This window comes from Pseudoliparis swirei, chromosome 19 (genome assembly GCF_029220125.1).
Source record: "Pseudoliparis swirei isolate HS2019 ecotype Mariana Trench chromosome 19, NWPU_hadal_v1, whole genome shotgun sequence".
Taxonomy (NCBI): domain Eukaryota; kingdom Metazoa; phylum Chordata; class Actinopteri; order Perciformes; family Liparidae; genus Pseudoliparis; species Pseudoliparis swirei.
Window position 1 is genome coordinate 16,906,715 of NC_079406.1, and position 27,278 is coordinate 16,933,992.

The following is a 27,278-nucleotide window of genomic DNA, read 5'->3' on the forward strand; positions in this document are numbered from 1 at the left end:
AAGCCGCAACATATCTAGTTACACACACACTGAACTGACTGGCTGCCAATCTGTCTGAGGGGAAATGCTACTCGGACAAGCTTGTTTTTTTCACGCTGGCAAATTCCAATCCGCTATTATTACTTCAATGTCATTAGTGGTCACACCGTTTTGGACTTTGGGAAGAAAAAAATAAAGTTTGTATGCTTTTCTTCAAATTCAGAGACAATGAGAGAAGTCTTTCCTCAGTCTGAGGAGCAAGATGCGAAGTGAAAAGTACATTTGTTTGAAGTCAGAACCTTGTGGGTCACTGTAATATTGTGTTGAATTTTACAAATCACATGCCGCACATCACACCGGCAAACAGTCATGACCAGGCAGATATAAAAAATAGCAGGTAGTAACCAACTCCTGCTTGAACCTTTGTATTGTTTTATGTTCTTTGACTCGCTTTCTTGCAGATGTCAATGTCAACACCCACTTTAAAGAGGTCACTTTGCCCAGTCAGCAGATAAAATAAGAAGTGTGAAGGAAGATATTAATAAAGTCATGTTTTGAAGTTGGGTTAGTGTTGTCCCTGAAGCTAGTAGGATTTCTTATGTAAGGACAAATGTCAATACAATGTTGTGATGAAGTTGTTCCAACCTCCAAGGTCAGTTTTTTCAAACAGACAATGTGTTGTTTACCCTGCAAAAGGATTTCATAAGAAAAGGTTCTTATTTTAGCACCAGAAAATGAAATCCTCGTGGGTGTTGTTGCAGCTATCTCACACACACACACAATGTAGGCGCATTTGAGGAACAAAAGACATTTGTAAACAGATTGTATTATGTAAACATAAGGTTTATTGCAAATGTGCAGTTGTATCCGAACACCATAGTGAACAACTTTTTTGAGGATACTTTACAGCAACAATACCATTATCTTTACAAAAACACATACACACTAGCTACAAACAAGTCTTCTCCCTGTGAAGTTGTGTACACATGGTCCTGGTTTGCTCGGCTTCAGTTGTGAGAAGAAACAAAAAAGTCTTTGGCAGCTAAAAAACAGAGCTCAGTGTTGAAATGTGTTTCTCTCTTACTAAGTACAGGCAATGTTGTCATGCCATCGTTTTCCAGTTGACATCTAAGCAAGTAACAGACCAGATACTGGGCAAAGTTGCTCAAATCAGGAGTGCATCTGCAGCAACAAATGCTGGCTTCTACTCGCCAGCTGTACTACGTTCACCTCAGGTACATAGTAGTTGCCCAAGATTACAAAACAATATTTTAAGACAACTGTACATTGCTCCAATTTTATTCATTTTTTACAAACAGATTTTTGTTCAGAATCACAAACAAAACCCCGAGATACAGCTGGATTAATTCCCCCCATAAAAAGCAAGCCCCAACTGTTGGCAATGCAAGATTACATGTTATGAATCATTACAGCACACTGGTCAGCACATTGGTCAGTACACTGGTCAGCACACTGCTGCGGTGCATCAGCGCTAATCGGCTGTACTGCATTAACCTCCACCTCTGTTGCCTTAGCTTATCCTGATGATCATTCTTGTTATGCCAAGATGTACATGAACACATGAGCAATACATTGGAGGCACAGGAAAAGCTGTCGCTATGTGGCTGACATGTCTGGCTGGGGGTGTGGGGGGATTCCTTCAAACTTGGATTACGACAGCAGACGTATCCACATGACTCTCGTTTGAGATGTGGAGGACCGCCTCAGATGGGTCTCCTCCGGGTGAGCAACGTCCAACACTTTCCAAGTTAGCACCTGCAGGGCCAGCCCGATCAACACCTCCTTGCTCGCCCCTCTCTCTCCCTCTTCTCTTTCGAGCAAATGGGGTTCGTTGGAAGGGTTCGGCAAGGCAGGGAAAGCCCGCCGCCCCTTGCCGTCTGAAAGCAAGCGCTTGTCGGTGCCTAGTCAGCCCTCTTTCTATCCTCAGCGCTTTTGTCTACACAGAGAGACGATCCCGGAGCATCGGATGGTATCAGCCTGACGCCGCACCGGTCAGCGCGGCTTAAGTTCTATTTTGTGCTCATCGGTGTCAACAGTCCTCGTGTGTCTAATCGGTCATTTACAGCCCCGATGCTTCACCTTCGCGGTTACGAAGGGGTTCTCGGCAGAGGCGACTTTGTAACGCTTACGTTCAAATGGAGGTCCATTACTGTAAAGAGACAGTGGCTCTGCTTGGCCCAAGGCAGAGTCACTTATACAGCAGAGCCAGAGCTGTGGATGCAGGGCTGGTGCTGGTCTGGGGTCACCTGGGCGATCAGATTGTCCAGAGTCGACAGCACGTCTGTCGGGATGTGAGACTGGAACTTCTCCAGCTGCTCGGGACTGGCCAGGTTCTTCAGCAGGGAGTTCTCCCTTTCCAGCTGGTTGTTCTTCTCCGCCAGCTCTTTGATCTGCTCTTTGAGGACCTCCACCTCCTCACGCACCGCGTACATCAGGTGGTTCTTGACAAGATCCTGCAATTTTAAAAAAACAACAACACGGAAATGGATCAGTTTAGATAGAGAATCAGCTGATGCATATGTTAAAATAATAATAAAATGATTTTGTCTATTTGATGGCATGGATCTCAAGTGTAGATGTTACAACTTTGACTCGAGGGCGTTTTCACGAATTATGTGCTGCACAAATGTCGTCAGTCTCTCGTTTTGTTTTGGAATCCCTGCACTTGTCGTCACATGAACAAAGCATACAGGCGCCTGTGAACAGGGACTTCCTTGGGCATTCATGAAGTGCTGGTTTTGTGCTGAATTAATTGGGGGGGAAACAGCATGGGGAGGGGGTCAGTGTGTGTGGGCATGGTGTCTTTTGTTGGTTTTCTGGGCTTACCATCGCCTGTTCAATCTTGTTGTCGATGGCCACAACGCTAGCACCAGAGGCACTGCAGAGGACGAGAAAAAGAGGCCGTAAATTAACAGTTCAAAGCCTTTACAACAATGTCAAGTTAGCCACAAAGTTTTCAACCATTAAGAAAACTATAAAACACGTTGCTGCTTCCTGTATGAGTCGTTGAAGCACAAAGCATTCAAAACAGAAAGGAAAAGTCTTTAAGCTGCAGGTGGATCGCTTTGGGAGTACCATCAGGCGCGTATTGAGGTACTCCTGGAACGAGCAGAGTGTGAGGAAAGGCCGAGCGAGGCAGAGCACACGCCCACACACACACACACACACACACACACACACACTTCTGCGCAAAGTCCAAATAAACAGCAGCAGAGTGATATCAGACATTGCACGCTAGCGCAAAATTGTTTTTGAACGTTATTATGAAAATACAGTAAGGTTAGCTGGAGGCCTGCAGAAAAAGAAAGGAAAAAAACAGAGTGCTCGCGCTCCGATTCACAACAAGCGCATTATTGCAGAAATAATAGCAACACTTGTCATTCATCATGTGGCGACTTATGTCGGATATTTACCTGTTGTCAAGTTTGACCGACACAACATCTCCTCCGAGAAACGAGGAGAAGAAGGAGATGGAGAAGTTATGTAACTGGTAGACGGCCAACTCCATGGGTGTTTTGACGAACATCTCCGTGCTCATGTTGAGTACCAGACTCGTTTGGATCACGCTTCTCGCCATGATTGCGGCGGGGTTGGTCCTCTAAGTGTATATCCGGAGTGAGTTCGGTCGGTCGTAGCGATGCACGCGCGCGCTGCAGTGTTCTGAGCGCGGTGCTGTGTCGGGATGGGGAGGGAGCTTCGCCGGTTTAAACAGGCGACTGTCTGATGCTATTTCGGCCACCGGCTGCTATTTGAATGGTTTGCCTCGTGACGTCATTTGACGCGGGCATAATTTAGTCAAATTAGTTGGCGGGTCGGGGTTTAGGGGGGCCTTTCAGGCCATAGGGGAAAACATGGATTTGGGAGCACTGATACGTCCCACGTCAACTTTTTGCACAATACAAATTTGTAGTGTTTTGCTGCCTTGTGAACAAAACGTTTGACTTTTAAAACCTTCCACAACTGTTCAAACATATATAGCAAATTCTGAATATAAAAGTCCTTACTATATAGTACAAAGATGGGCTCCATTGACGTATACATGCTTATCTGATAGTATGACAACTTTGTATTGAACTTTGTTTCTATATGTTTGATTGTTAGAGTATGAATAGTATAGGCATACGTATATCTCATCAACAACCAATCAGAGAAAAAACAACTTGGTGTTATTGTTTCATTAAAATGCATTGACATCTTTACTGTCATTGGAAACAATTGTTAAACCCCCCTTTAAACCAGTTTATATATAAAACAAAACGAATGCAAGAAAAACAATGCAGTTTAGGTTGCATTAAAGCTTCTATTATTAAACAAACGGAATACCCGAAAATAAACGACTTTTAGATGAGCAATTGAATGCAGCATGTGTCCTGTTTCTGAACTTTATTTCTGCCCCACTGGCATTTGCAGTTAACCCACAGACCGAGGTCGGTAATCACTGCAACAACTGTCCTTATAACCTCCGTCTCAACTAATGGAATCACAGTAGTTCTGCAGAAACAAGTCACTCGTGTTGCTACTAAATAAAAACTATTAAATCAAGCAACTTAACGTTTTTAGTGAATGTTATTTACAAAAAAGGAAGTAGCTAGGTATTTAATAGTTCTTGATTTGCCTAATATAACATTTTACACTTAAAAAAGCACATTTTCCTTTATTACTACACGGTAATGACAACAATAACATCTTGTTCGCATCACTTTATTGTTGTTTGTTACTAAATGCAACATGCTATAACGGAATGTCCTGCACCTTACGCACAAATACAAAGGTCCTCCACAGAGGAACTTTTCCACCCTCTTCCCGGTACAATTCCCCTTAAGTCCCCACCTGAACTCTATTGGCCTCTAGTGGTCAACACGTATACTACACCGTCGCGTCGGGGACAAGGTCAATAACAAAGGCTGTTTGTGGACGCAGTGTTCACGATGGAATTTTCCGCCTCCTTTTCCTGCCCCCAAAGATAAACTATTCCATTGTTTCCTGCCAATCATTCTTGAATGTATGGTGTTGTAATTTTTGTATGCGATTGATTGAGATTTTTCTACGTTTTATTTGTTTGTCAACGAATTGCATCCTGTTGCTGCCTTGTTGGTCATTGTAAATAAAAGGTCAAATATAAATAAAAATGCATTCACGTATTTATTACTTGCTTACAATAATCGTTAACGTGTGGACTAAACAACCAAGCAGTCAAACATATTTTCGAAAAAAACAGATTGTAATGAGTTGTTTGTCCCGCAACTTATATTGAATATACATTTCCACTGCACTCATGGAATGAGTCCAAAGCACTGTTCTCTGGTGTATGACCTCTTGCACTTCACACACACTTTTTAACCGGCATCGTACAACACGTGGCGCAACTGTACAGAGCATCCTGCAACGTGTAATAAACAATTTGTGGAAGAAGTCGACGACAGAGAAAAACAGAACTGCTATCTGTTATCTTTCTTTTCATGGCATTTTCCAGTGGTGGCAGCTCTATTGAGCAATAGACCTTGTTGTCAGCGAGGCGTCTATGCAGGTTTTATTATCTTTAATATAATTTCTCAACGCCTCTTCGCTGTCACATTACATTCCTTTTTGCCGTTACAATTATATGATCCAAAACTGATAATAAGCCAATTACGTCTATTAGGGAGCCTGTGTTACATAATAAATGTTGTTCCAAAGCAACAAAGACACGTAGAACATTACCGGCTCGCCAAAATAAATAATCCTGAGTGGGTCTTACGTCTAATACTAGGAGCCATTACATTTGTATGTGTATCCTATGAAATGCCATATATGTATATATATATATATATATATACACTTAAATCCAATTTCCTAAAAGAGTTTGCACTGCTTAGAAAAAGAATCATGGATTTTAAATGATAACAAAAGACCATGAGCCTCCTCTCTGATCATTGCATAGAAAACTACGCCCTGCCACGTCCTTTGGAGAAAAAGGAGTTATGTTACAGAACAAAATAATGAGAGTGGAAAGTTTGACTGTCGGTAGTCCTAACAAGGCTCAGCAGAAAGAACATTGACTGAGTATTAGGGCCCATAGAGCCTGTCGTCTCAGATGCTGTGCCGTGAGTGTACAGCAGCCAGGCTTAAAATCAGACCTTGTTCTGGCAACGAGGGGCTGGTGAATAACTGTGCACCACTTTGATAGTCCCATTTACCACAGTGTGTGTGTGTGTGGGGGGGGGGGGGGGCAGTGTCAATAAGGATGCCCTAAGCTTAATATCTGCTTCAACACATACTGTATATTAACAAGTACAGAAAACATAAGCAGTTCTAGTTTAAATTGTGTCTGCATTTTTCTATGACCATGTTTGCCGTGCGCCAAATCCAGTGAGTCACTCCAAAGTGATGGGCCTCGCCGTCCATCAGATGTCCCGTGTGCAATAGCCAACCGTGTTATATAATACCGTGATTATCTTTGCCAAGGTCTGAAGAAGACAGTAGCTGAGACAGGCCTCCAACGGCTGGCGTTTTGGGGTTTGGTCGCATCAAATTCTCTATGAACACAATGCAGCCCAACAAGAAACACTGGTGGTCAACTCCACAGAGAAAACTAAATCTATCAGTTTGAGATCTCTTCTCGGACAAAAGGTCTTTTCTTTACTATGTGTGTCCCATCTGCACTCTCATAATTAGGAATGCATGGCGTGTAGGAGAGTGTGGCCCGGGAACACACAGCCCTGCCAGGGGCTGCAGCCAGAGGCCGTCTCAGAGGAAGCTGTCATTGTGAGCAACAAGAGCGGTTACAACCTATGAATATAGAACACTGCAAACACGAAGACACCCAGCGGCACTCATTATTATCACATCACCTATAAGTCTCCGGAGCCATGAATAGAAACGAGGCACATGGTCTTTGGTCTCGCCGCTGAGGTTTTTCAATAAATTTAACAGGCTGTCAATCTCTGCCCTTTAGTCGCATGTAATGCACCTGTACGTGATAGCTTGTATCAAACGTGCAGTACATGCAGAAAAGGAGGACAAGACTGACGTTGTTATCTGATGGCCGCCAGAGATATCACGTCATGCTTGCATTCAACGCTGCAGCTAACAATTACCGGAAACTCAAAAGATGACCTTTGGCCAGATTGGGCATTATGAATAAATGTTAAAATGCTGCTTTACATGTGAATTGTGATCGGAGCTATTCCATGTCAAATACTGCGTCCGCGACTCTACATCACTTTGATAGTGACACACTACCGTTACCATCCATCCTCTCCCAAACTGTTGATAATGTGCCTTTCAACGTGTATGTCACTGACACACATCACTGTCATGCCCTCTGTCTCACTCTCAAGATGCACTCTCTGACTCCCCTCTGCTGTCCCCCACTTACCGCCGATCTGGCCTCTTGAACAGACTCGGTGAGTAGGGGGGCGAGTAACTCATAGCTCTCTCAGGGTAGCTGAAGTGCTGGTAGTGGCAGCAGAATCTGTGGGCTGGTTCGGCCAGGCGGAGGGCGCACAGCGTCCTGGGACAGGGTGGCGCAGCCCCAAAAAGCGCAACTTCAGCGGGGCGCGTCTGAGTGTGTCCCATCTTGGCTTCCAGATGAAGGGGCTGCTCGAGAGGCAGGCGGCGTCTGGCCGTTTGCTCGAGGTTCTGTTGCAGTTTTGTTTACAGCAACTGTGTTCTCAAAGCACAAAGAGACAATTGAGGGCTGGTGATACCTCTGGATGTCCAGCCATAGCTGTGAGTGCCATGCTCTGACTGGCACTTGTATGGAGTGTCACCAATCCAGTCGAACACAATGCCCCAGAGTCACTTGGAAAATGACATTTCCCTGAAAGGGAATCGCTTCATCTCAACACTGGTAGAGTGTCTGTTTCAGGCAGACAAAGCAAAAGATCTTATTTCTGAGTTTATCTGAAAGGAGCAATGCCGATCTCCATGCTTCATTAAGTCAGAGGTAATATTATGTGATAAAAACACAGAGTTGAGCCATTGTTGCATGGTGTGAAACAAACTTGCTCTCCATGTAATGACCTTATACGACCTCCAGCAGATTTTCCAGAAAATGATGGGCAGACAAATATGAGCAAACGTCAAAGGGTTCTTTTACTTATATGATTAATTAAATGAAATGTATGTGGAGTTCTCCACCACAAAGACATGTTGAGTTAATTTATTAGATGTTGTATTTTAAATTAAACTGATGCAGATGAATTCAATTCAGTGGCATCTTATGTGACATTTCAGATTGCGTGTGTGTGTGTCCTGTACGCTCATACACTCTGATAAGTGGGTTTGTCAGTTTCAGTAAGACTCTTTTTGTTATGAGGGCAATAATTAATCGAGTGATGTATGAAGAGCTATCGCTGCTGGTAAAGGTGTAACATGCCGCTCCCGCCATCATTAACTATAAGCTGTTTTCCAGTTTGACAGGTCAACGTTAATGCCTCACATCTCTAGTATGGATCAAATCCATTTTGTTGGCAAGTGAAATGTTTTGACATTCGATATTCTACACAAACAGCACAGAGTGTGGTGTTACATGACAGAAAGTCGTGTAAAACCAGTTTCTGCATGTTGTCTCTGGAGACGTGTCTTTTGGGTTGTAGAGTTTGCATATTTACATTTAGAAAGATAGGAATTAAAGCAATCTTTTGTGCCTTAAGGTAGTAATTCGAAAACGTATAATAAACAAAATGGCAAGAAATACATTTAGGGAGCTTCATAGATGTGAGTATACTACAGTATCACTTTTAGAAGAATACGATTGCAAGAAAATTGTATTTGTAGAAATCTATAATCAAATATTAGAGACAATTTGGCTGGCTAAATGTCAACAAAATGTCATCTCATACTTATGGAATTTCAGGTTCACTCAGTTCAGTTTCTTACAACCACTGCTCACAATCATTATTCAGGTTAACTTGCCCGGAACAGCAGTTCATAGAAATGTAATTCCCTGAAATCGCTGAAGAAAGGGAGCGCAGGAATAAGACAGCAACCTTTGCTTTCATGTAATTCAGTGATGTTAAACATCCTGTAAAAGCAGATTTTAAGTTGGATTGTTGAAGGATTTAAAAGTTAAAACATTGTCATGTACTCAACATTGCTATTAGTTACAAGCACCTGAATACCTGTTTTTAATAGGTTGTACTTAGCTACAGAAGGGTGGTAATCATGATGTGAATTGTAGGAAACATAAAAGCATTAATTTCCCTGTAAACCAATAAAGGCAGCTGGGAATCAGAGGACGCCACAAACAGATGTGCATGTGTGTGTGTGTGTGTGTGTGTGGGGGGGGGGGGTTGTACTTTTCAGCATCTGTGAGGAACTGTAAGTCATTAGTCCCTTGATAAGAGCATCTCTTTTGCTACGACTAAATTCTGCTTGGTGGACATGCTAAGCTTTGTTCATTACCACCAAGAAGACAAGGCAGGCTCCTTGATTACATTTTCTCAGACAAAATAGGACGACTTAAGTGCTTCATTTCTACTTAATGTCACTTCATACAAAGTGATAATAAGTTAATTAACAGTAGCCTTCCCTGAAACTAATAGCAGTGTACAGCAGGACAAGCAGTACAGTAGCTGGTCGTGCTCCGTGCAGTATAGAGCAGTTAACAAGCTTGGGGACTTGGCAGCATCTGGCACCAGGCTGTGATTCAGCAGAAGCCAGACAGCTTCAGGCCATAATGTAAAGATTTACCTTCTGCTATAATGGGGAGAATGTCCCGGTTAGATTTATTTTCAAAATACTGAAATCGAGCCAAGACCCAGAGGAGTGCGGTCGAGAAAACGGCAGCATGGTGAACCCCTGTCAGGCCACATTCATCCCCCATCCCAGCATCCCCTCCAAAAAGAAATAACAGTCTAGTCCCGGTAACTTACACGATTACCATTTGTGCAGCTGTCAGAATGTCAGCTATGAATTATAAGGGAGTGGACTCTAAGGAAGCACTAAGTGCTCTCACTAATGGCTCCGTGGATGCTCGACATAAGGTCATAGTTGGTGGACGCAATTGGCCGTGTTGTGTGAAATAACAGCGGAATATGTTATTAGCAACATCAAAGCCCTTCGACTCGGTACGGGTCGCCGAGTTTACCTCAACCTTTTTCAAGAATGGATGTGATGTAATTAGATACAGGTCACTTCACTCTATTTGGGTTTCAAATAAATTCTGTGTATATATTTATGGAGTAAAGAAACAGGGTTTAGCTGTTGCTTATGAAACATGCTAATTATTTGCATACAAAGTGAATACTCCAAAGCAGCGGAATAGCTGCAACTTTGCATGGCTCCGATGATAAATACACTGTTGGCTGGATCATGTCCCAGAACAAAAGGTCATAGAGTTTAGTGCCATCTGTCTATATTCATCTTTCTATGCTACTTTAGTGTCCTGTATACCTCAGCTGTCATATTTGGTGTGGTTGTGTGTATCTATTTCTAACCTGAGTCGCCCTGAGACTGTCATTGGTGCTGAGAAATGGGAATCTAGTGTATGAGCTGAGAAGCTGACGTACTGTTGAATCACAGCAATGGGTGATACTTCACTAACAGATCTAACCTGTCCAACTAGGATGTCACGAAGAAAGTTAATGGCATCTATGCTGTAAGTTAATATATCTCTAAGGAATGACGCTGAGCATCTTTGAATTAGAATTTATTGAAGCGATAGCCGCTTGAGATGTAGCGTGAGTGAATCCATCTTTAAATGGCTGCATATAAGCTCAGTGAATATAACTACTAAATGATGGCTTAGCATCTTTAGAGCCCAACCACTTCATTGCTTTACAGCACAAAACATTAAACAGTCAAGATGTGGAATTACAAACAAAATCTGACTTCAAAAAAGATCATTCTTTTAGAGGAAAACAACAGAGTGAGGGGATCACAAGAAGCAACAGGATCATCATGACAAATATGTAATTTTATGAATAAGTTATTCCTTGAAAGAAATAATGGAATCACCAAGTTAAACAGAAACTTCCCCTCGCCCACGTACATCATTATACTGTACTCCCTCATTATTTCCTTAACTTCCTTCATTCTTCTCTAAAGTATGCCTCACTCTAACGTTAGCGCCTCTCCTTCTTCCAATCCATTCCTCCCTCTCAATCTCTCTTTCTCTCATGCCTCTCCACCTTCCTCCTCTTTTTGCAGCTGTGTGACCCAAGTCACCGGCAACTGGGACAACACTGGAGGGAGCTGGGCCCTCGATGGGCCGTCCCCCGGTGTGTGTTTGTGTGCTCGCTTGTGTTTTTGTTTGCCCATGTGTATGTCGATGCGTGCGGTTCGCCACACGCTTGCATATGTGCATGCTCATGCACGTCTGGCCTTGTCAACACAATGTGGATTTAACTGGATGATAGGCATCCTGCTAAGTATCGCTGTCGGTGTCATCCAAACACAAAAAGGTTCCCACAGACTCCAGCAGGCTCCTCCGCTGAGCATTAAAGCTAATCCTTTGTCACCTGCGAGATGACGATGGAGCAACGACTAATTTCCCACGGATACATTTGAGCCGAGTCATTGCCGGTCATTGTTGAAGGAAAGTGCATCAAACTTAAATGGCTACATTAAAAAAAGCAGACATACATATATATTTTTAACTGAATTCTACCAGTAGATGAATCATACTTGCATTACTTGTATTTATTTAATTGTTTCATACACTTCCTTTAACATTGTGTGCCAACGCTTAGTCGCTCTCTGCCCTGCGGTGCCTGACATCACCAGAGCTTCAGAACGCAATCATCTTATGATGAATCATGCCGGTAAAATGTTGTCAATTTCAACAAAAATTATCTATTTGTTATCGTTCTAAAAGAAACTTCAGACGTATTGCATCCTTGTAAAGCAAAATCTCCCTAAAGATATGTTTGTCTCGCAGTGACCAGGGCCACGTGCGTTTCTACAAGGTTACTAATATTTTTAGCCTGAGGACGTTTCATCAGCCGGCCTTCAACTGATCTCCACAAGCCAAACAAATGATATTATTCTCCCTCAACAAGACCACAGGAATGACTCAGGACTATACACGCTGATTGAATTAGGTCCTGAGTGCTCTGACTCAGGCAATGATAGGATAACAAGTGATCTATTACGTACGGCAACTAAACCACGCTGGAGAGTACAAGTACAGGTCCAAATAAAACCCTCAAAATGAAGCATTTCTTTTATTTATCCTGTTTATATTGTAGACTGTACCCTTCCGATAGGCGGAGATACTGGACACTGTGTTGAAAGCATGAATAGGAAGATGAATAGAACCAGGACAAGGACCACTTCTTATCGGTAGTGAATGGACTCTCCAGATCTTTAATGCCACACTCTTTGTGTTCTAACTTGGGGCAACACTATTAAAAACCTGGATTGATTGCTACAGGCGTAGCGTCTATGCAGTCACACATCAAGCTATGTTGTGTTTATATTTAAATATGCACATAAATCTAGCTAGGGCGTTACAGTTGTGTTGAAACCATTCACAGGCCGCTTTTCACTTTACTTCAAAGGGGAAGCTGATATAACTCAAAGAGCAGCTGTGCGGTGGTGAAACAGGGAACTCGTTTATATTCAGCACCTTGTATAACTCTCTAATAGCATCACAAATTAAAACCACTCCACCGAATGTGGAGTCGGAAAGAGCACAGTGGCAATAGTCCAACGTGGAAACCGAGAGGAGTGCCGAGAGAACATGGTGTCCTGTTCGCAATGTTTCCTCAGCCTGTCTGCGTGGTGAGGATCCCCGACCGCCAGAGGACAGGCAGAGACAGACAAGGTCAGAGCCAGATGTGCATGCCCCATTCTTAAAGTCTTGAAAGGAAAACATGTCGGCGTTTAATAGAAGAGCGCTTCGAGAAACGTTAATGAGAAAGTGATATTAGGGCAGCCACATCTCCTTTGGGAGAAAAAGTTAAATGTACATCCAGATGTCGGCCACCCGCGTGAAGACTGTAAAACAAGTATGCTCAGGCTATAAACACAAACATTAAAACATCATTCTCAACGCTCCATTTAGTGTTAATTGCAAGTAACTTCAAAAAGTAAAAGAAGTAATTGCAGCCTTGACGATGCTTTATATGTTTTGTTGAAACCCGAAGATGTCTAATAATTGAAAGTAGTAAATGATTAAATCAGGTAACAACTGATGGGAAAATAATTATGTTTTACAATAAATACAATTATTTATGTTCAAACATTATGTTTTTTTATGATGTATGTAATAAAATTGCACGTATATGTGTATGTATGTTTTTACGCTTGCTAACTAATTTATGAAGAATAAATCCAAGTAAAAAAAAAAAATAAGGATGATCTTTTTTTAAACAATATTAAAAAATCTTTTTTCGTACCAACCTCATTAGGGTACATATATATCTATAATTTATCTTCAGAAATGTTTTACACAGCATGGCTGCATATTTCTCAGACATTTACTGCCTCTTTTTATGGATATTCCCCTCATCTGCCATGGCTCCACAGCATGAACTTTATGCATGCCTGAAAAAAACATCTGTAATTGATGATATACAGTACAGTTATACAACAAACTATAGTGCTCCCTACAAGTGGATGTGACAGCATATTTGTCACAGATTATGTAAATTGTATTCAACTGTGGAGATGCCTGCATGGCTACAGATGAATGAAGAATCCTCTCTGATGCTGTGTCAATGGCAAGGTGTCCTTGTTATACTTGTACTTTGACTGACAGTGTCCTCGTATTTAAGTTTTATTGCACGTCCTAAGTATAGACATATATATTTTAATCGATGTAGTTAATGTGAGTGTCACATATTACTGTGAGACATTTGAAAAGCAGGTGACTAACGAGGGCTAATAGTTACATTCCTGTCTCAGCCTGAACTTGAATTGAGTTTATAACAACTTTAAGGAAACTCAAATTCTTCACTCAACGTTTTAACTGTTGCATGTGTGTGTGAATGATACCGGCTCAGCAGGATGGATCGTGTAGCACAAGAGCACTATTTAAGGATGTGATTCAGTCAGGGGACGATCAGCATCAAAAGCTGCCGCGTGATCCAAATAAACTGGGAACAAAGTGCTGAGAGGTTGTTTGGGAGTGTACAGGAACCCCTGCCTATCCTGCCTTCAAATGGCCTTCCCCGCACACAAAGACGCACGTCTTATAAGCGTCAGTGATTGGCCACTTGAGTTGTTTAGTTATTCTTTCTTGGTCACACACACGTTTGTAGACGGTCGAGGGAAAAGGGAACAGATGGAAAATAGACTTCAGGATATTTTTGGGATACCTCACATAGACAATACAATGCTGTGACTAAAATAAACATATGCAGTAAGCAGGCACAGTATCACAAGACATAACATTCATTCAACATTTTGAGCCACGACTTCCATTAGTGTGGTTTGCAGGTTACAAAACAAAGAGGTGCTCTTTTTCTGTTCACTGAGCACGCTGCTTTGAAATTAATGCAAATGTTTGAACTAAGCAAGTCGGTAATGCCGGTGCTGCTGAATAATCACATTAATGGTGTCACTACTTTGCAATTTGCGAAAACAAAGCGTTTGTGAATAATTTCTAAATTGTTGTGAGGTTGTGACAAGTCTCCCTGGGAATATTTTGTTTGCTGAATCGAGAATACGCTGAAAGCCGGCATTAATTCCGAAGAAGCTTGATTGCCACAAATAAAACATTCTCTTTAGAGTTGAGTGTTTGGCAGCAAATGATTGGCTCACGGCAAAGTTAAGGTTCAAGCTCTCCTCCGAGAAACAAACAGGACATACTTCCATTTAAAGGGACCCTTGAAGCTGGAGTCGGTGAGAGTACACAAGACAAATTGTGTTTTTGAGTTGTCATTTTCCTGGTCTGGCAGCAGATCTGCAGAGTGAGTAAACACGGTTTGCCATTCGAGTCATTGTTTAAAAGCTCGGGTAAACAATGTAGGCTCAGTGGGCGTCCCCTCCTGCGTGTCGCCGAGAGGTCCAAAGTTCACTTATCAAACCAAAGAACATTCGTATCTGTTTTGCACGCACGCACAACACAGGTACACGTCACACTCCTTTGCTAGGTGAGGCGAGCGTTCAAGCATGAACGTGAACAACACTGAGAGATTCATATCCAGTTGTGCATGCAAAAGGGACCAACGTGCACCAAGAAACAGTCACACGTAATGCACTTGATATGCTCACAAATCTGAGGCCTTCGACGTATGAAAACAAAGCACACGCACACACACGCACACACACGCACACAAAAGAATACACACTTTGTTTTGGTCTCTGTCTGGACGTGTTGATTTCCAGCATTTGGCAGGCGGTGGCTCACATTCTTAAGACACCGATATACAGAGATTCTTCACCAGCTTCACACCTTTCTTCGGACTGAGTTCTTTTATGTCGGATAAAATACATTTAAGAAAGAAATATTGGAGATTTAATGATTACTGCTCGGAGGTGAGATCGTTGAAAAGAAGAAAACTCAATTATGTGAACGTCATTCTCTCGAGGATCAATCCAAACGGCCCGTATGAACGTGTGTGAAATGAAAAGGAGAAAATGATACTTGATCGCTGAGGCTGACATAAAATCTCTAATCAGATCTGGCTAATTGACATAGAGCTCTATTGTTTTGGAGATGGGCAGATGTGCCCATCTGGGAGCCAGTAACATGTGAACTTACCTAGATCAAGGTCACAGAGTTCAAGCATTGAGGGACAAGGTTCCCATCAGCTTGGGATTTACTACTTTGTGACAGAAAGTGGAGGAGTATAAAGTACAAAGCATTCAAAATATGTTCCCTGAAAAGCAATTAAAACAATCCAGAGAAATGTATATAAAGAGGAAGTGACTGGGAGGGGTCAGGGAGGTCACGCACCCCAGAGCAGCGTACTGATCCAGGGTTGTCTTTGGCTCCGACATTGTAAGAACGCCACAGCACGCATCGTGAAATGTGAGGAATATACCGGGCTCAACTGTGTTGTTGCTGAGTTATTGCAAACAAGGGCAGGTATGTGCCAGGGTGTTTGTCAGAGACAGGCAGATAAAATACAGTATCAAGACAAAAACATCTATCCTGTCATGCAGTGACTCTAGTAACATTTACTATTTGCCCAATTAAACTTAAATTGCATAATGTATGGGGATCCACGTCATACGGCACAGCTCTTTAAACTTTCCGTATTTTGGTTTCAGTGTAAGATGCTACGTTATCTCTGTAGATTATTGTGAAGATAACATTTTAGTTTTAAAGTAATTTAAAGCATCTGGCCCTCTTTGTTATTACAGTAAATTAACCTGTGAATTGTAAATGAAACATACGTCAATTGCGCTATTCAAGCTGTTTTGAGGAACCACGTCAGGATTTACAGAACTGAAACAAAATCGGGTATATCACAGGTTCCCACACCCGCAGGATAACTCCTGACCTACACACACAAACACAAACATGCACGCAGTCAAAAACGGCAAGGCTTTTTACATTTGTTTGTGATGACTGTGATGTGCTCTCTTGGTGAGAGTGTAATTATAGCCCGAACCGCAGAGGAAGTAGTTCGCTGAGGTGGAAGGTAGCTGGAAGCCTTCACAACATATAAATCATAGTCGTAATAGTAGCAGTGTGTGCCTCTTGGGTTTTTAAATATTGTCTATTGGAGCGAGCCATTTCTGAATGTACCCCGCTAATGACCGAATGTGTCCGTGTAGCTTTTGTATCTTGGCTGCCACCTTGTGCACAGACGTTTGTCCTGCTGTCAGTGTGTCGTTGACTTCCTTTGTTTTCCAACACCCTCTCTGTCTGCTGTGCACGCCTCCTCCTCTAACAGTTATTGTTATTCCAGTCCTTTCACACCATCTCAAAGCAGTATATCCTATCTTACTGGCATTGCCCAGGTCTGCCTAACCCTGACTCGAGGTAACTATCCTGTCTCACGCCTGTCACATCATAACTGTTGTCTGGTAACTCTCTGGCACAGGTGTGGCTGCTGTGCCCCGTGTGTCCGTCTGACACAAACATGGGCGAGTGGTTGCGAGGCTGTACTGCATATGTATGCAAGGTAGGAGGGGTCACAGTGAGCCATCAGCCTTGCGCACAATACATGTATATCCTTATTCTTACTCTTCAAGGGTCTGAGCTCTATTCCCGCAGAAAGGGTGCATGACCTCAGAGTAGTGCTGCCCGATCATGCCCTTCCTTCTTGTTATTGAAAAGAAGTATTAAAAAAGCATTGAAGGAACAGAACATCTTCTGTTTCAATGCTGAAAGCAACATAGACAGTGACACACACACCATGCAACATGTTTCCTTATTTAATCTGCTATATTACACCGCAAAAGATGGAATTTTTAGTAACATAGCTCATATATAAGCACATTGACATGTGTATCGCCTTTCCGTGGTTCACCAGACACTTATTGTCTGTGCTCTGCAGCCTGAGGCTTTGTATCGGTGACTCAGCAGACAGCCACCAAACACCAAAACAGAAAAATGCAAAAAATGAGGAAGAGAAAAAGGGGGGAGGAGAGGGCATTTACAGCAGTGTTTCCTCTGATAGGAACTTTTGCCTGTACTCTTAGTTCTTAAGGTAAACTGTCAAACAACATGATTACCTTGAGATACGGGGGTGGGGTCATGCAGGTTTGTTTTGCGAAAGAGAAAAGGCGATAAAGTCTAAATATGGCAAAGACCTCAAATCTAAATGTCAAAAGGACTCACTGTTGGCTTTGGGTTTCCTTTATCAGTGAATAGTTTTCATGTGTGGAAAAAACCTCAGATGAACACCAAATTAGAAGGTTCAGCATTTTACTTGGAAGCAACACTACCATGGACACTATGATGAAGCATTGTGAGTCATCGACATGCCAGATCAAAAACCCACTTGTTTTTATACGACGACACATTTTAGAGCGGCTTCAGTGGGATGTTGTTCAATAGCAACAGTGCAGACATCTGCAAAGCATGTTAGCTTCTTGTCATGGGTCGACATTTTAAGCCGAAATCTAAGTCTTTAATCTGTCCCACTGCACGTCTCTTTGTGTTGGTGACAGCAGGTGCCACTGTCTGTTTAGACTGCAGGGCTCCCCGGGCGCTTCGCCCACTGCTCCTGTTTAACTAAGGATGGCTCAGATGCAGAGAAGAATTTCCACTCTGGGATCAATAAAAGTGTACATTTTTACATCTTTATTCTTTCTTTGAAAACAATTAAAATTCCAATGCTAACATGGCAGCACATGAGAGTCTCACTTCAAAAGACAGGCCCCAGGAGAGGTGCTGAGCGATGCTGCAATGGCCTAAATATTATAGCACCCATGGGGACATGCGCTGCCTTGTCTGAATCTGCTATGTTCTTCTAAGTATTTAAATCAAGAGGAGGAAGTGTCCAGCTTGTCTTTCAGTTTTTATTCTTTCATATCAACCCCTTGCTAGCTGTCAAAGAACCACAGCAGAGGACTGCTGACAAAATCATGTAAAAAGCATTGAAGCCAGTGTTTGCCAACACTTCCACACTGTTGTGTCAGTTTGTTTCTTATGCAACCTCGGGTGAGAAAAGGACTCTGGGCCAGTAGACCCACAGATTATTCATGGTTGGAGGCTCAGAACATTCGCCTATTGAGCGCTCCAACCCTCATCACCCTCATGTTACTTGGATTTACTCCCAAGCACCTATGTGCGAGACTGCATGAGCATTCTCAACCATATTGAAAATATTCTTTTATAACATTGCCTGTCGTTGCTTGTTTGATTTTATACATGTGGGAAAGTAAATTAAAATCTATATATTCTCTAAATTAGGTTTTCTTAAATTGATGTCTTTCTTGACTTTTTTGCTTGAAGTTGGGCAATTTATATCAGATGCGTTACAACCTCGACCTCAAAGCTGCTCTATGCTAAATGAGCTACGATAGTTGTTTGAACTTAACATTCTGAGGCAAGAGGCAAAGTTCTGTCACAGCATTAATCGGTATGTGCACTGTTTCCCTCCTTCGCACCATGACCCGGCATTTCAGAGAAGCCTGAAGCAAAGCTGCGTTTGAATTATGCTAAACAAGCCGGGGATGATGCATCAGTTAAACACTGGGGTCATGCAGAGCAAGTGTGTGGAGCTGACAGATGGGAATGTTTTAAAGAAGAGTTATGTATGTTTCACACATGATTTCCTGTTAAGTTCCTGCAGCTATGAACCACCTCTGCTCCTTAAATAGTGTTTTTAAATGAAACAAATGGCTTCTTTTGTGGATGTAACTCACTTGTTGCTTATTTTGTTGCTTCTCGAAACTCTATTTTCTTGACTTGCTGTAACTTTTTAGTTCAAGAAGAGGATCAACTGTCTTCCTCCTCGGCTCTAGCTCTTGCTGATGTAAGAAGACCTCCTGACCCCAGCTAACTTCCACATCTATGGCTCACAAGTACTGGAAGGTTGTGATGTCGACTATTACATAAATTCCCCCTTTTTCTTTCTCTCTCGCGGTGCATGCTCCACCTTTGTGTGCATTTCAGGACCCTGAAAGACTTGTGTCAAGGTTGTGGATGGAGGCCTGGATGGAATCTGTGTGTGTGTGTTTGTGTGTGCGTGTGTGTGCATGTGTGTCTGTGGACAAGTATATTCGGAAGAGTGGGCAAGAGACAGTTGGGAGGAATACACAAAGAACCGGAGGGGAAGAGAGTTTCAGCATTCGAGAACATTCCTCCCAGAGTCCCAGACTTTCTTGGCGTTGGTTCCTAAGCCCGGCTTCTATTACTCTGCTGCAGGAACATCGACACGCTTCCACAGGATCGTTGTTTAGCCTCAACCCAGACTGTGTAAACACCACAGCATGCAAACATAATGATGATCTGTGACTCATTGCTCTCCAGGACACCATACTGGAAGGAATGCAGAAAGAGGTCATTTAATGTGATGGCACAGTAAAATGGAAGAGATCAGATAGGACAGGCCCGGCCCTCTTTGTGGTACAACTGCTTCTTTTAAACACAGCAACACAGAAGACAGAAGTGAGCTCATGGACAGGATGCATCTTGTTATTTTCACTCATTATATTCTGCCAGTCCCTCTCTCTCTTTCTCTCTTTCTCTCTCTCTGCCTTTCTGCTGGGGAACGGCCAGAGAAAATCACTGAAACTTGGCACGTTTCTTTTTCTCTTCTCTCCCTCGCAGGCTTTTGTCTGCCAGGAAGGCAAAGAGAGAGAGAGAGGAGCTTGGCAGAACAGCTCCACCTCTCCAGCCGACCACTGGGAGTAGACTGGTCCTAAACCAGCAAACCTCTCCCTTTTTCTGTTAAAGTTATAGGAAGCAGAACCAACTTGATTTTAAGAGCCATGGTTGTGTGCAATAAGCTCCTAATAGAAACAGCTTCATTTCTCAATGGACGGTGACTTACCAGGATAACTTCATTGCCATCTCAGAAAAAAAGTGGTACATTTGGAGGTCTCTGCTGTGTTGCATTTTTCAGTTTTCCAGTTTCTTTCTTTTTCTACTCTTCCAGTTTTGCAGAGGGACTTGAAGCCAATGAGAGTTTGGAAAGTTGGACGCACCAGTAACACACCGTATTCATTCCACTAAAGTCAGAGTTTGAATATGGTTCATTTGGAAGTGCTTGTCATTTGTTTGTTTTTTTAAGCATGTATACTGTTAACTGTAATTCAGAGTGGCAGTTATATTACATGCAATTTCTACCAAGCACTGCCTCTGTCCACAGATGTAAAAAAAAATATGTGTTCTTGATTTAGCAAGGACGGTTATTGCATCTGGATTGATCTGATAAAATAAACTCATTGCACCAGGGCGTGAGCAGGTTGCCTAACATGTTCTGCCCTCAGCTTGGCAGCTGTGTGAAGTATCTCGCTTGTTTATTCTTCTCTTATCCTCTTCCCTGTAGTGCAAAAGCCAAATTTAATAATGCAATTATGTATGACATTACAGCACAGGAGTGTACAGGCATGGCAGGGGGTAGTCGAGTTGACACGTGTTGGCACACCAGGCAGGTGCTGCAGATTACATTAGGATTATCTCTGTCTGATGGGAAGCAGATGTCAGAAACTCCATTATGAATCCAATTATACATTTACTTTTAAACACCCTGATTACATAATTGTTTAACTGGCCGAAACAACATACTGCTGCTTAAGTGAGTTTGACATATGCTCCCTGTGAGTACGCTGCTGGGGAGCAAGCACATTACCAGTTGCCCATTGCATGACGGTCCTGTCTCGGGAACTTAAATGACTCTTCTACTCTGTTAGATTACACATCCACCCCAAGAGCTCAGGAGTGTTTACTGCCCACAGAAGCACAGCGCGTTGCCAAACTGCAGATGTTCGGTAACTTGTGATTGGTCCGATTTCTGTAACCTTTCCTGTGTCCTCATGACCTGCAGACGCTCTGAGAAGTAATGGTTTTCGTTCCCAGACACTGTGTGCACTTCTCAGGAATGAACTGTGGCAACACTGTTGCTAAAGTATGTCTAACACTAGCTCTGTGCCCTGAAGGGGGAAACACATCAGTGTGGGTGTGGCTGTGTGTGTGTATGCACGCTCATGGATATTTGATAAGGCTGCTCTGAGAAAAGATGATTTCTGACATGCCGTCTAATTTTCCTGCTCTTTAGTCCCTTTCTATTGTGCATGTGTGTCACTGTGTGTGCGTGTGTGTGTGTGTGTGTGTGTGTGTGTGTGTCTGTCTGGCTACATTGTGTACCCAACCTGCGTGCGAATAGGGCCCAGGGAGAATAAGATAGGCTAATGATAGGCCTGGCTCAGTCCTACTTCACAAAAGCTCTGTCTGGCTGCATTGTGTATAGCAGACTATTGTGGGAAGAAAAATACTGACAAGAGAATTTGGGATTATGAATCAGGCGTCCAGGGAGAAGCAAATGGAATAACCATCAGAATTTATCTGAAATGAAGTATGCCTGTACTTGGAAGCGATGCTAGAAAAAAGTTAAATCTAATTTGTCACCTTTTCTTTGAGCACAAACTATCTCACTTTGTATTATTCAGATGCTTCTTCCCTGAAAATCTGGACAAAACTTGAACGTAGCCTTTTTTGGTGGGTTACCACAGTCTCACTTCTCATGCAGATTAAGAAAATGTCAGAATGGGAAACCCAAACCTTCCCATTGAAAATAGCACAGAATGAAAATGTTAGTGGCCTCCAACCTCCCAGCTCGTACCGCTCAGCCTGGCTGGTGTAGAGCGGGCAACTGTGCATGATGTCAGCTTCCCTGCATTGACACCATGAACTATACGAGAAACACACATATTTTCCATGGCCCGTCTGAAGGCAGGGGCGGACTGGGGGGAAAAGTGGCCCGGGAGTTACTGTCAGACCGGCACACTCAATACACGACGCGTTGCATCGCACGTATCGACCAATCAGTGGCCTACTTGGAAATATATACCCATACCCAGAACATTATTTTGGACGATTACAAAGAAATTACATCATATATGTTGTTTTTAATAACATTTGGCTCCACCAATTTCAAAGTCGGTGGCTTTCCAAATAAATCAGAGATTTTTAAATATTTTGAGGCACCTTCCTCCAGACATCTCTTCTTTTTCTCCCTGAGCTTTTCAGCTCCACCTTTAAAGGATTTACGTGTTGGTGCCATGCTGTCGAATCACGCTCAAAAACGGCTTTGTCTGCGAGCGAGTGACGCTGGGTACCGGGCAGCAAAGAAAGAATGAAAAAAGAATTAAAATATATCAAGGCCGGAAATGTGTTTTATTTTGAAAAATGACCGGATACATCCGTCTGTGCGTCTGAGCCTCTTACTCTTGACACATGTCAAGAGGCTACGTGATAACTTTACCACATACTTTTCAACTCTGCCGGAGTGCCGGTGTTCTGGATTAAAATGCAGGCAGAATATCCTGAACGCTGTGAAAACCTGCAAGCAACATCCAAACCATGATGAGTGTGAAAAGCAACATCCAAACCATGATGAGTGTGAAAAGCAACATCCAAACCATGATGAGTGTGAAAAGCAACATCCAAACCATGATGAGTGTGAAAAGCAACATCCAAACCATGATGAGTGTGAGTACAGCTCGCGATCAGTAGTGTTGCATGCTGGGTGTTGGAAACCATGAGTGTGAGTACACTTCGCGAGCAGTAGTATAAGTGAGTCAGTGATTTATTGCCTTTGGGTATTAGAGGAATTTAACGTGTTCTGTAAAGCATAGAATTTAGCCGGGGCGGCGCAAGTCAGAGTCAGATCCGGTTGATGACGGAGGTGGGCCGGTGTTACGGTTCAACCTGAGTCCCTGTTAACTGGCGACCTTCGGTCGAATGCGTCTGTTGTTGTCGTAGTTACGGCAGATGTTGATAATAGCAGGAGAACACGCAGCTGTCCTGGCGAATGCCGTATTGTTAAATTCTACAATGCAATGAGAAACCTTCTCGTGTCGTGTCTGGTCTGAACATACCGGAGGAGACGATGTAGAAGAGAAAGCGTCGAGCGACTTGAAGCGTCGCGTGTTGTTTATGGTTGAAACAGGAAGTTAGCAAACTGCCCTTCCTTTGAAATACATTTGGTCAAATAAATAAACACTTAATCAACATACAATTGGGAGTCTGTTTTGTGCAAACATGCATCACGTAGCATAACTCTGTAGTACAAAAACAACAACAACAAAAATATATAAGGATGTTACGGGATTCGAACTCATGTCTTTGGGAGGAAAAAAGGTTGATTGTCGGGGATTTTACCACTAGGCCAAGACCGACACGGTACACTCTGTTCGCACAATTAAATAACCTGCACTGCGGTCACTGGTCACCACGAAAGGCAGAAAACCACCAGATCAACTTGTGACCAAGCACACTGCCGACTACCATGGAGTATGTTGACATGAACTCCGGAGCACTTAACCATATTCTCAAACCAATAAGTGGCTGTTCCAACCAGCCAAGAACACACAGAAGGCAAACAGGTGAGTTCACTTGAGTTTGATATGGGAAATAAATAGTCACATTCCATTCATAGCATTACACGCTGTTTAGGGCTAGGGGAGGAGATGATTGAACCATTGATTCTCTGATTTCCCTTTTTTCTCCCTGTTAAAAGGGTTTTTTGGGGGAGTTTTTCCTGATCTGATTTATAGCCGACAGATAGTTTTTCACTGGGCGATACAAAATAAATTAATTTGGCATGTAATTGAATGTGACTATTTATTTCCCATATCAAACTCAAGTGAACTCACCGCTAGCACAAACCATGGTCACTCCAACCCTCCCGGCCTTCCCTCAGACTTATATAAGTCCAAACAAGAACAACTGAAATGGAGAAAGACTAAAGAAGAAGAAGAAGAAGAAGAAGAAGAAGAAAGAGAAGAAAGAGAGGGAGGAAAACATGAGGACAGAAGGAAGAGATGTGGAAAATAAAAGAGGGAGGGACATAGAGAGTTGCACAAACACGGAGCGTGCAAGAAGAAGAAAGGTTTTAATGGATGGGTGGTACTGCTCCCCTTTTGAAGTATTTGTGGAATTCAAAAGAAAATAATCCTGCCTACTTTTCATTGTTCAGACATATTGCCCAATTTGCACTTTCCAAAGACGTCTGCACTTATTTGAACTTCATACTTATTATGGACTCGATTAAGGAATTCATCATTCTTTTCTAAAAGTCTAATTTATATGGCAAGGGCTTCGGTACAAATACATTTAAACAGAAATCACACCATTGTTCTGGACACATCTTGCTCCATAACCACAACACAAGGAGCCCAGTGTTTCCTCAGCACTTGACTATTAGATATTTATGCTGTAGATACAGCATGATAACCATCATAAAATAGGCATCACACAATCAAAACATGACTCTTTATTTTACAATTCCATTTAATTAGTTTTGTTTCAAGTTTGCTTTTCAAGTGGATTAGGTGTTCAACATATATTACGTGTATATTGGATGCCTACAGTGAGCAGGTCAAAGCACCTGATCCAACATGTTGGATCTCTTCTTTATGTGTTTTTGTCAAAATAATTGTATGACTTATTTTTCCATGATAACATTTTGACGAATGCGTTAAATCCTTTCCTGAAGTGTTTCCCAGCACATGTTGAGGATTTGACCTGTCTTGAGATGGCAAACGGTAAAAGTTACTTATGGATTTCTAATCCACCTCAAGTAAATACAGTTCTGCATCTCCACTCAGTCTCTCGGGACAACAGAGCTGAGCTGGGATCTGCTGTGGGTCAGCTTTGTGTCCTGTATACTTCACAGTAACTATGTGTGTGTGTGTGTGCATGGAGAGGTGTGTGTGTGTGTGTGTGTGTGTGTGAGTGTTTGTTTGTTTCTTATGTCTTCCAGATGGACAGATAAGTTACTCATTCCTGACCCTTGCACAGTATCAATAGGCACAGGATTGTTTGATGAAAGGATTAAAGGATATTTGCTATCAAGGTCTCTGTGGAGTCTTTCTAACTAATGACTGAAATAATAAGAGTGGCTAAAATTGTCAGTCAACCATTTCCATGAAAAGCCCAAAGCCAACAACCCATGAGTCCATCTTCCACGGTGCTGTCGGCCTCATGCCCATTTGTTGATACTAAAAACATACCTGTATTTAAAAACAGCTCATGGATGTACAGTTACATTTATAAATGTATACAATATTTATAAATGTTTGAAGTAAATCCTTAAAACAACTGGGCACTGTAGTTTTTAGATAAATGTACCTCAAACAAGAGTATGTTGCGTACTTATGGGGACTATTTTCAGGCAAGGATTTACAGCAGTAGAAAAATGTATACGATCGTTTTCAAATAAACAAGGCCCATGTTGATGTCATGATGGAACATGTCAGCGTTTGATGAGTTTTTGGACAACAATAGAGCTCTTTGGCACGGAGGATTAGCGATATCAGGTTTTAGCAACTTGTAATAGGATCATTTCATTCTTCTTGATATTTTCAGTGGATTAGTTGACAATAAGACACATATTAAATATGTTCAGGCCTTAAATTATATATAGTGTAAATGATATGTCAAAATGCGTTATGTAACTTGATAGATATCTGATGGGCTTGTTGTATTGTGTTAAACAACAAAGTAACATAACTGTTAAAGCAGTGGGGAATGTCCGATTTTATGATTCTTATAAACATCATAGAAATGTTTATTTACTTGGAGATAAACTTTTGCAGCAAAGAGATACTGTGAATGCAATCTGATGAGCAAATTATGTTAATTGTGTTGCTAGGGGCAACCGAACACGGAAGCATAGCAGTGTTGGGTAAGACGTGCAGCGCTGTGCACAGCAGGTTGCACCAACCGATGCTCCAGGGTGTGTCGTGGAGCTCCCAGTTGACACACACACTCATCTGTCTGCTGTGTGTGTGGACAGCTCTGTCTCCAAAACATTACGTTCCCACGCTACAAAATTGCATTGTGAATTACGTTTCGTTGGAAATGTATCTTGCTGTGCATTACACTTGCTTTTGATATATATCACAAATACAACAAAGGGCTTCCAATCAGGAGACGGCTGGACACGTCATTAAATTGTAGTTTTGTTTCCTAAACCTAACCAAGGGTCAGTTGTTGCGTTTTTGTTTTGTTTTAATTTCATAGCCAAACCAACATTTTATTTTATTAACGAAGTACTTGTGTTGCATTTTTTGTGCAAATGTTTGAAACGGTGCATCGTTCATCACTGTACTCTGCGTACATACTCAGTCCTGCAGATGGCAAGCGGCCTGAATCTCTTTGGATGTTCCCCTGGAATTGAGAGTGCAGTTTAGTTGCATGGGATTGTCACTTTTTAGGAGACGGGGTTGGTTTGGGAAGTTAACGTACGCATGATAAACTGCAGTCACCAACACACACGTACGCTCACACCTGCACACGGACCATGCAACAGTGGTGTCAGTCATCTCTTGGCACGGCACCAACAGCCGGCTGTTCACACAGTCTCAACACAACAAAGCTATAACTCAAAAGGTCCATTCAAAAGTCCTTATTGTACATCCCTCTTCAATTTGCTCCTTCAGTGATAAACTCAAGCACAGAGCTGCCAAATACCGACCTGTGTTGGAACAAATAGAAGTTCTCCCGCTCTGTCTCTTTTCAACACAAAAGTGTTCAAAGCCTGTTTTTATAGAGGAAACCCATAAAAGAATCTGTAAAGCAAACCCTTATTATTGCGTTTTGCTTCCTGCTGCCCCCTAAAGAATGACTTCCTCTAGCTATAGAAAAAGGTTGTGGCTTTGACCACATACACCTGCAGTCTATATTGTATATTACAGTTCCACCTCACGTCAACAGCACGCTATTTTGAGCCAGTCCTGTCTATGTTTTGTCTTTGCCACGGCCTGGCGGTTTGTCT

General features: G+C 42.4%; 1 protein-coding gene across 3 annotated transcripts in view; it reads right to left on the reverse strand.

Moving 5' to 3' along the window:
* Window positions 1-801: 801 nt before the first annotated feature.
* The window catches only part of tsc22d3 (TSC22 domain family, member 3), a 32,078-nt gene continuing 5,601 nt past the window's right edge, over window positions 802-27,278 (reverse strand). For 2 of the 3 annotated variants that reach the window (XM_056440113.1, XM_056440112.1), the window contains 2 exons: window positions 2,827-2,878; window positions 802-2,453 (listed from right to left, as the gene is read on the reverse strand). In XM_056440113.1, coding sequence (XP_056296088.1) covers window positions 2,193-2,453; window positions 2,827-2,878 — 313 coding nt within the window. In that variant the 3' untranslated portion in view covers window positions 802-2,192. Of the gene's footprint in view, window positions 2,454-2,826; window positions 2,879-3,413; window positions 5,545-27,278 lie in introns of those variants that run through there. The other variant, XM_056440114.1, reaches the window with a different exon arrangement.